Genomic DNA, 10,207 nt, shown 5'->3' on the forward strand with positions numbered 1-10,207 from the left:
TGGGAGCCTGGGCACTTGGCACAGCCCTGACCACGCAGCAATTTCGGGCAGAAATGTAACGGGGTGCTCTCAGCAAGTTGAGCCAAACCCAGAGAGAAGTTAGGTTTTGCGACTGAGCCAGGATCTCGTGCAGTGGAGGATGAGGTATGAGTACAGCCCATTCACTGGATTTATAAAGCACAGATTGTTTGGTTTTCAGAAAGGCCCAAAGAGGGTCAGGCCAGCAACAGCATGGGCCAAACACTTCAGTTTAAATCCTGATGCTGACCAACACAGTCATTCAGACTGACACAGAAAGTTTGCTCTGGATTAGCTTGAAGTATCTGAGGTCAGAATCAGACACGTGCAGTACGCGGGGGTAATGAACAGGAGAAGGGCAAAGGATAGGTGGGACAGCAGTGGAGCATGGATCTGCCAAACTGAAAACGTTGCAAATATCATCCCTAGCTGCAAAGTAATTCAAAGAGACTCTAACTGGGGAAGCAAAGTAATAGCTCCTGTGGACCTTTCCTGGCAGGTATCTACTACCAAACCCCCACCCTGGTCTAACTTTTCATTAATCTGCTTCACCCATGGATGGCACTGCCCTATGCCAGTAAGAATAAGGATGTGCACTATTTTATAGGCAGCAAAAGCTGCGTTGCTGCAAGTGACACCCTGAAGATCACACGCTAAGTAACTGGCAGAGCTGGGACTAAAAATACAGTTCTCCCATTCCCAACAACCTCACTGCACCACTGTCCATAAGGAGAGAAAAAACACAACAAAAACAAACCCAACATCATTCAACTGGCAATTCAAAATTTGTGGCTCAACAGCACCTCATCAGCTCTCAGAGTCTGCCACATTTGCTTGGAAAGAAGAGCCAGATTTCCAGCACTCCCCAGGCAAAGAGCTCTCAGATCGAGAGACTGAAAAGGCTTTGAAAGAAACCTTCCATCAACAGTCTTTACAAATGTCAGGGCTGGTTTCCTCCTCCCTGAGCTGCCTGGCTTGCAGTCCCTCCCCCGGGGCAGCAGTGGGCTCAGCCAAAAGCACCTGCCCAGCTCCTTCCTTCAACTGTCATGAATTTACGGGACTCATTTAACATCAAGCTGCTCTGACATGCAACAATTAACTATCAAAGCTCTGGACCTGGGTCCTCTTCTTCATCCTGGTCTCCCTCTCCCTCAGCTGCCCCTTCCGGAGGGAAAAGCTTTCCTCCCAGGAGAGGGAGGGCTGCAGATACTGCAGAGCGACGAGCAGGTTTGCAAGGTAGAGCCCCTGCGCCTCGGCCAGCAGAGACGTGTTATTCTGGAGCTGCAGTGCTCCCACCTGGACATGCCATGGCATCAGGAAGAGAAGCCAGTGTCCCCATGACACTGTGGTGGGGAGTTCTTTGGGCATCTGTCTAAGGAAGCTCACCTGCAGGAGGGATGCTGACAATCCAATATGAGTTTCTCCTCCAGCCTTGGCTGCCAGGTTCCTCCCAAGGGAGCCCTGACATTCTGTTGCAGGGGAACTCCTAACACAGATTGCTGAGCTGAACGTGTTACGTTGCATCTATTCTAGGAAAAATGTTAACTGCATTTTGAGCAGGCTTTGCTAATCAGGTCAGCCAGACTGACCTGCACGAACATTTTTCCGAATCAAGACAAAGTCACAGTGTAGAGAAGCCAAAAGCAACTTTGCTGAGGTAGTCAAGGGTGAGTTTCCTCTGGAACAGGCTGGACAGCGATCATAATGAATGACCTCACGTAAGGCATCACCTTTGAGCCCTAAAGATGGTACTAATTACCCCAGCACTGGTTTAAATTACATATTAGTTTCAGGGAGAAGAGCCATGCACATTGCTTCCATCCTATCCTGTATGAGAGATTTCTGCAATCCTAGAAAGTGAGAAGATAAAATAGGAAGAGAAAGAAAGGAGTGAAAGAGTGTGTGGATATCTGCAGTTCCAACCTTCATGAGACCTTGTTTTGGCAGAACATGTCAAGATCAGTGTCAAGCACTGATCACTTGGCAACTGACCAGACCAGAGCAGCTCCACATGATTTCAAAGGCGGACAGCCCTGGGGAGATCTAAGAAAATAGGAGTAAAAGGAGAGATGCAAAGAAAGAGAAGATGGGTAAAGAAGTCAGAAAGGGATGGGTGAGAGGGGAAGGCTGGGGTGTTCAGGTCAGCTCAGGAGACTACAGGAAAGGAAAACCTTAAATGATGTAACCCTACAGGAAAGCAGAAGCAAAAAAAGTTTGTTTTCTTGAGCAGCTAGGAATAAGTTAGACAGATGTAAACACTGCATGGCAGACGTGGGGAGCAACTGGGTTGAAAGACACAGCTTGCCTTTCAGCATGCTACCTGCAGTCCCCTGCCGCTCTGGCCATGCCCTCAGCTCCTCACAACCTTTCAGCTATTTCTGCTCTGAGGGACGATGCAAAACTTGCAGGCACCAACCCAAGAAAACACCTAACAACTCACAACATCAATTGAGCTCCACAGACAGGAAAGAGTAAGAAAAGGGCTCCATGCAGGCACCCACCCTGTCCTATTGCCAGGCTGAAAACACAATGGGTGATTTCAGCCAGAGGATACCAAACTACATTAAAGATGCACACTCAGAAGTCACCGGCTGCAGCAGAACAGCCATGGTGCTAGCATGGGGGTCAGCTGAAAAACACAGCTTTGATTCCATCCTTGCTCTCACATCTTATCTCCCATGTGGAAACCCGAAGTCCCAGCAGTTCAGAGGTGTAAAGGAGGATAAATACAGTCCCCAGCAGAAAGCAGGGATCGGTGGAATGTAGTAATCCCAGGACTGAGACTGGCCTGGAAGTGACGACTAACACACTTGGCTCTTCTAACAGACACCTCTGCTGAAGAAGAACTATGCTGGCCACAGGGCTGCCGGTGAAGCATCAGTGACTGCACCTGACCCTGCAGCACAGACCTGGAATTTCCCTGGGAAATCTCCTAGCCAAATCAGGCCAAGAGACAGCTCTTGGCCATTTCTTAGTTGAGCTGTAATGGTCCACTTCATGCCTGGTGCCCTACCTGTTCACCTGTAACTCTGCAGCAAGAAGAGTCACCAACTGGCTTTTGCGTCCCATTTGGTTTCCTGCAGTGGACTGTCCACAACAGGGCAAGGATGCACCGGCTTTAGAGGGTTCACTCATCCCTTTCCTAAAATGCACTGGTACAAGTCAGTCTTGAGAATCAAATCTTCGTATCAAGCACAATCCTGCCTGTGACTATGAGAAGAAGACCTGCCATGTGGCCGTCACAGAGACAACTCCAGAGAGTGAAGTGTTTTTATTTGCTTCTTTTAACACTGAGACTTTTTAAAGTAGTAAATAAGTAATATATTAAATGCTAATTAAATACTACAGTCTAAAAACCTACAGGGAAGTGCTGAGAAAAAAAGGAGCAAGCCCAGGAGTAGACCATTCTCAGAAGAAACATGGGAGTACATCACAGAGGTGTCAGCCTGGCCACATTTTGAGTAGCAGGGCTGCACCTGTGGCTATGAAATCCCTACTTCTAAAATTTCCCTTTAAGGGTCTCCTTCAGAAAATGCTCTTTCCAAATTCCCCTCTCTACCAGAGACAGCTCCGTTCCAGGCTTCAGCGAGACCAGCGCAGTGCCAGATGAGACCAGCACAGTGCCACATGAGGCCAGTGCAGTGCCACATGAGGCCAGTGCAGTGCCAGATGAGACCATCCAGTGCCAGATGAGACCAGTGCAGTGCCGGATGGGACCAGTGCAGTGCCAGATGGGCTCCTGGGCAGCAGAAGGCACTTTGCATTGATGAACCCAACACTTGTCATGGGATTCAGAAGCCACCAGACACCATGCTTACACACTCGCACTGGTACCAGGAGGAGGTCCAGTGAAACAGTCTCAGCGGCTTTGTACAGCCCGGTCTGTACAGATGAGACCCCTAGGTTTTATCCTCGCTGAAAGTGGTGGTGGCATTGAATGACTGCCTTATGCTAGAAGGGATGGGGATCACCCGGCAGACATGGCCCGAGCTGTACATGACTCCAGCATCTCCCAGCTGGTGCTGCTGACACCTTCCCACAGTGGGAGTGGACTGTATGCACAGATGTGCTTCCACCCCCTGCCAAACCCTCCCTTTGTTTACTCTGCAAGCACTTCACCAAAGTTCTTCCTGCTGCTCCCCACCAAGATGATGGCTCTGCCTCTACTGTTTAACTCTGTTTTGGACACATGCCTTACTGCACTCCTGCTCTGAGTTGCAACCTCTCCCCTAGCTCTGGCCTACCAGCACATTTAAAGGGTTCTCCCACTTTGGCTGAGATGAACATTTAGGCCAGTGGATCCCCAGCACATGCAGGCAGTTGTCCAACAGATGAACATTTTTATTTAAGAAGAGTATCCCAAATGTTTATCAGTTTCTTGGCAGCTAGGAGGGACACACGAATGATCCCCAGTCTCTGTGGAGAAAGTATTGACCTAGAGTCTTCCAAAGGAATTTCAAGTCTCTCCCCCGCTTCATTACCAAAATGGAAATATGTTTCCTGGTGATGACCCTGCGGTGATGATGCTGTAGGCTCAGAGACCCGTGAACTGCTGTGTTCAGCTCTGGTTTCATCCTGCTGCTAGCACTTCTGCAGGTGTAAGTCCTGCTATGAGACAATAAGGAGCAGCATGGACATGAAGTGGAGGAACCACAAGACAGATCCAAAGAGACTAATGAAATAGGAAAATCTAGGAACTATTATTTTACGATTCACTTCCATCAGGCCAGGTCTGATGGCCCCACCAGGTCTCTCAGTATCTGTGCTCCACATCCCACAGGAATCTCTGACTGGCAAGTTCCAAGCAAAATTTAAAGAAAAAAGTCTTGCCTTGCCCAGTACTTGGCTGACTAACCAAGGATGTGTAACGGACCAAATTTTACCAGGCATGGGAATAGAGGGCCAAAATGCTTTCTGCATGTGTCCCCACAAGGGACCACCATCAGTCCCAGAGATCCAGCCTCCCATTACAGCAGAGCTCTCCTCTCTAGCAACTGGAAGGGATGAGAAGTGGATGACCAAATCTGCCTGAGCTTTTTGTCCTTACTGCATGCGGAGATGGTGACAGGGAGCTTAAACATCATGAAGCTCACTCAGACCAAAGGTCAGTGCAAGACCTAAGCACCACTTAAGTGCTATTTATGTCCCTGTAGTAGGCATAAGAGGAATAGAAGTGTGTACAGGCTTCTTGCAAGAGCAACAGTCATCCATGGTGAATAGCCTCTCCTTATCTTCAGGGAACACTCCCCTTACAAGTTGCACCAGCACCACTCTCAGCCTGCTCACTACATACAGTCCTGTCATTTCCTCCTTTCTGTGGGCTGGGACAATATTAAAGGAAAGAGCACACGGTAGGCATAAAACTTAGTTTGCACTCAAGGAGCAACCCACAGGGACAAGCAGTTCTTCTCCCATTCTGCTGTTTCCCAGTAGGCTCCAGAAGGTGCCGTTTGTCACATTGCCTGGGCACGCAGGATCACACAGTGAAAGAGCGCGTTACCGTGCATTCCCCAGAGGAGCTGGGTTAGCACTACTGAAACAGCCTGAATTGCCATTTTGCAACTTCTAACAGCAGAGACCTCAACTAGCATGTAGGCTATTTTTTTGCGTTGATGTCTCCCTTTTGAAGGAGATACAGAATATGTTTTGAAAAGCATGGAGTCAAAATGGAGCTGTATTTACATGAACATCCAAAGTCATCTTTGAAGGTATTTTTTCATACCATAAAATACAGAAACACAGGGAAGGAACAGACCCACTGGGGTACTGGGTTAAAAAGGAAAACATGCCTCCTGTTTTGCTGGTTTATTCTGCCTTCATTCTGACACCAGAGTATCACAAACCCTGTGAAGCACAGTGGTGAATCTGACTCAAAAGATAAGGCTTTTGAAGAGTTTCACAGCACTAATAAGAGCTGAGAGAGAAAGTAAGAGCTCTCTGAGTGCAGCTGTAGTAGGCTGTAAGTGAATAGATGGGTGCTCGCAGGAATGACCAGAAATGCCGGACTGGGCAGGAGACAGACAGGTGAAATTGATAAGCAGAGACTGCATAAAGGGTTAGCCTCACTTATGGCGGGTCCTTCTGGCAGAAAAAGATGAGCAAAGTTGCCCAAGTTCAAGAGCAGTATGTGGCCTCCTGAGCAAAAGGAGACTGATAATGTTGTTAGTAGTCACCGTATGTAAGTCTGGTTAGCAGAAGCTAAGTGAAGTGAAAAGAAGCATTTTGTGTCCCTTGAAGATTTCCCCTCCAAGTACCAAGCAGACACCAATCTCCTTAAGATTTAAAAAAAAAAAAAAAAAGCCCCTCATCATATAATCACAGACTCACGCAGTCACGCACATTGGGAGGGTGCTCAGGAGGTCTCTAATCCAATCCCCTGCTCAGAGCAGGGCCAACACTAAATGCAGACCAGGTGGCTCAGGGCTTTGTCCAGATAGGTCTTGGAAACCTCCAAGGAAGGAGCTTCCACAGTGTCTCTGGGCAGCCTCGTCCACTCTTAATTGTCCTCACAGTGAGAAATTGTTTCCTTATACCCAGTCTAAACCTTCCCCATTCCAATTTATGACCGCTCATCCTCCTGCCATGCACTTATGTAAAGAGCCTGGCTCCATCTTCTCAGTAGCTTCCTCACCAGCACAGGCAGGCTGCTGCTAGGTCCCCCTGGAGCTGCCTCTCCTCCAGCTGAGCAAGCCCAGCTCCCTCAGCCTCTCCTCAAAGCCTAAGTGCTCCAGCCCCCAACTATCTTGGTGACCATCCCCTCCACGCAGTCAGATTTATCAACATCTTTCTGGTACCAGGCAGTCCAAAACTGGACACTGTATTTCAGACACAGTTTTATGATTGTCAAGAAAAGGGGGATAATCGCATTCCTCTGTTTATCTACCACCACCCTCCTGTTGCTAGCTGCTAGCCGCCTTTACTACTGGGACACAGCACTGCTCCATGAGCCCTGGTGGGTCAGTCCACCCATCCTAGGGGCAGGAGACGGTATTTGGCCTTGCTGAATTTCATGAGGTTTCTGGTGACCCATTCCTCCCAAGTGTCTGGGTCCTTCTGAATGGCACCCCCCAACTTATTCAAATTGATACCTTTTTTTCCGTTTCAAGCACACAGACTTTTTTGAGGATGCATCTACAGATGTTCCTTCATTACTTCTTTGTCACAACTTTAGATGAACAATACAGGGAACCATTTTTTAAAGACCAGGATGACTCATTAGGAGTGCCAAGGTTCAGGAAAGGAGAGTAGCTTAGAGACACGTAATTCTTCCCCCAAAGGAGCACAGCCTCTGCAGTAAAGTTCATCCATCTTTTCTTTCTGCTTCCTTTCTGAAAAGAAGAAATCATCCTCACAAAATGTTTCATACTGGCATTTTATGGCCAAAATTCCTGGCCTGCTCTAAGAGAAATGCTTGTTGAACAATATCTGGAAAAGTTTGCCCATCTTTGAAGCAAAGGCACTGGCAACTTTGCGAGCTATTGTGCACGGTGATGCTTTGCACAGTTCTATGTAAAAAGAACTTCTCAACACATCTCAAGGTCCCAGGAGATTTGCTGGATTTAGTAAGAAAATGTAAGTGTATTCCTTCCCCCCATGTTGTTATGCAGAGTGAGAACAAAGAGAGCGATGAATTATGTTCTGACTCTTGTATCACCAACAGATTTGGTAGGCAAGAAGTGGCTACAGAATCTCGTTATGTTTATTGTCTGCAGGAAGAGAAGGTATCAGCTTGACTCTCGCACTCCAGCAGAAGTTTGTGGTGCTGGCAGTTGGGAAAAAATCCACAAAAGCATTTCTTTTTCTACTTGTAAGCTGAGCACAACAATGCCTGAGTCACCACAACCTAGTTAACGTGAAAGCAAGGGTAGGCTACTTCGAGAAGCAGCTTTCCCAGCAGAAAGGCCATTTAAATGAGGCAGGATGGAGCCAGGCTGCACATGGCCACTGCACACTTTAAACACACTGTCCTGGCAGGTGGCACCAGATGGCACTCTTACACAAAAGCTTCTTTTTCAGTGTCTGCTTGCAGGCAGAAGTTGTATTTACACTATAAAGATGTACCACCTATATTGGTTAGGGGTTCCCGGACTTCTGACTGCAGCCCATGTAGCACCTAGGTAAAAGGGGTGGTGTCAATATGTACTATTTTCCCTTTGGTAAGAGAATAAACTGTCCTTGCATAAAGCGCTTAGTATCACCACAGCTTCATCCACACTGGACGTATATGGAATTAGGGAGAGCACAAGACTCCTAACAACAGGTCCCTCAGATACAAGCAGGCAAGGCCTCACAGGGCGAGCGAGCACTCAGTCTAGGGATGAAGTGCCATTGCAAGGTCTGCCTGAGCGCAGCCAGACTCTGCTGCCTCCCGTAGAGCCCGACCGGAGGCAGTCCTTGAGGCACAATATCTTGGAAATTAGCAGCTGGTGAGATTTGTGAGACATGGGGCTGCCTGCATAATCTCTTTCCCAGAGCCAGTGTGCCTCCACATAACCAAGTGTGGTGCACTTAACACATACGCAAATTCTGCCCCTCTGCTTTCTTCTCCACAAGGGAGGCAGCATAAGAGGCTTTGCATATCTTCTGCGTAGCAAAGCAAAAGTGGATTCAGCAGGTGTTTAATGGCTACAGCCCTCCCCTCTCTGTCCTCTGCCTCTGTGTCGTGGTGCTGGCATCTCCCCTGCTCCCATTGCAAGGGAGACCTCAGAGACCCTCACAGCGCTACGCTGGGAACGCGGGAGGTGCCGGTGTTGTGACAGGGGAGTAACAAGCCGTGGCTAAAATCTCTCTGTCCGGGGCAGGCACGCTGTCCCACGGCTGCAGCTGCTCAGAGGCCGGTGGAGCCTCCCGTGCAGGCAGTGCGCTGCCCGGCGTCAGGAGATGCCCTCACCCTCACCCCAAACCACCTCGGGGTGGGGCCCTTCCCCCTTCTGCCGCAGGGCTGGGTCCTCCCCGGCGGAGGGGCTGCAGGATTCCCGGCAGAACTCCCACAGAAAGCTTGGGCAGGACAGCAAAGAGCCTGTGCGCGCTGCTCAGGGAGAGCTGCTGGACCGGGGACTCGCATGACTCCTCCGAGAGGCTGGGCAGCTTCCCTAGAGGTGAACAATGCCGCTTTGGTTTCTTGGGACTGGCAACGCATTTTCCTCCCAAGTCACTCTTCCCCTCACCCTTCTCTCCAAAGTAAATCAGCCCAGCCTTTACGCCAAGCGGGAGATGCTTCGTCTCCCAAATGCCACTCGGAGGAGAAGTTAGGAGCAAAGGAGAGCGGAGGCGCCGAGCCCAAAGGTCTCCCGATGGCACCCGGCCGTGCCTGCGGTGCCGCCTGCGCTGAGCCGCGGCAGGTTGTGCGCTCCCCACCTGGGACCGCACCGCTTCTCCCCCAGCCATCAGTCCCCAAAAAAGCGCACTGTAAGAAAAACCCCCCCTGCGGTTCCCCAGCGGGGTCTCCTGGGGGTGCCCGCGGCAGGACGCCTGCGGGCGGCGGGTCCGGTCCCGGGGGGCGCTGGCCGTGTGCGGCGAGGGGCACCGGGGACCCGCACCCCCGGCGCACCCCGCGCTCGGGGGCAGGACCCCGGCACACGCAGCCCCGGGGCAGGCGGGGCGCAGCGGGGGCCGCGGCGAGCCCGCCGGCGCGTCCCGTCCCCGCTGCCGGGGCTGCGGCCGCCCGCCCGGGGCCGCCCCGCCGGGGCGGGCGGGGGGCGGACGGGGGGAAGCCGGCGGTCCCTTACCACATTGCTGAGGAAGTCCGCCTCGCTGAAGTCGCCGAGGTCGAGGAAGCCGGTGCCGGCGGCGGGGAAGAGCCGCTCGGCGGGGAAGGGCTCCAGGATACTGTCCATGGTGCCCGCGGCGCGGGGGCTCGGCCGCCCCCCGCGCTCCGCCGGCCGGGCTCACTGCGGCGGCACGCTCCCGCCCGCCCCCCGGCGGCGGCGGTCCATGGGGCGCGGGGCCGCGGCGGGAGCGAGCCGCCTGCCGGGGACCGGAGCGCCGCGCCCGGTGCCCGCTCGGGGCAGCTGTCAGTGCCCCGCTGCCGAGGGGCCGGGCAGGCGCCGCCGGCCGCGGCACGCCCCCGCCCGCGCACCGGGAGCCGGCGGGGCGGGACTTCCCTCGCCGACACCCCCTTAAGGCAGCGCGGCGGCGGGCAGCGCGCCCGCCTCCCGGGCAGCTCCCCGCGCCGCCGGCGGGGACGAGC

The 10,207-nt window shown here is 51.9% G+C and overlaps 1 protein-coding gene across 1 annotated transcript in view; it reads right to left on the bottom strand.

The window, feature by feature from the left end:
• Nucleotides 1–9,854, bottom strand: part of CREB3L1 (cAMP responsive element binding protein 3 like 1) — a 43,887-nt gene extending 34,033 nt beyond the window's left edge. The window contains exon 1 of the mRNA XM_075713239.1: nucleotides 9,747–9,854. Within this exon, the coding sequence (XP_075569354.1) occupies nucleotides 9,747–9,854 (108 nt within the window). The remainder of the gene's footprint in view (nucleotides 1–9,746) is intronic.
• Between the last annotated feature and the right edge of the window lie 353 nt (nucleotides 9,855–10,207).

The sequence above is a fragment of the Pelecanus crispus genome, chromosome 6, assembly GCF_030463565.1.
Source record: "Pelecanus crispus isolate bPelCri1 chromosome 6, bPelCri1.pri, whole genome shotgun sequence".
In the NCBI taxonomy this organism is placed as follows: domain Eukaryota; kingdom Metazoa; phylum Chordata; class Aves; order Pelecaniformes; family Pelecanidae; genus Pelecanus; species Pelecanus crispus.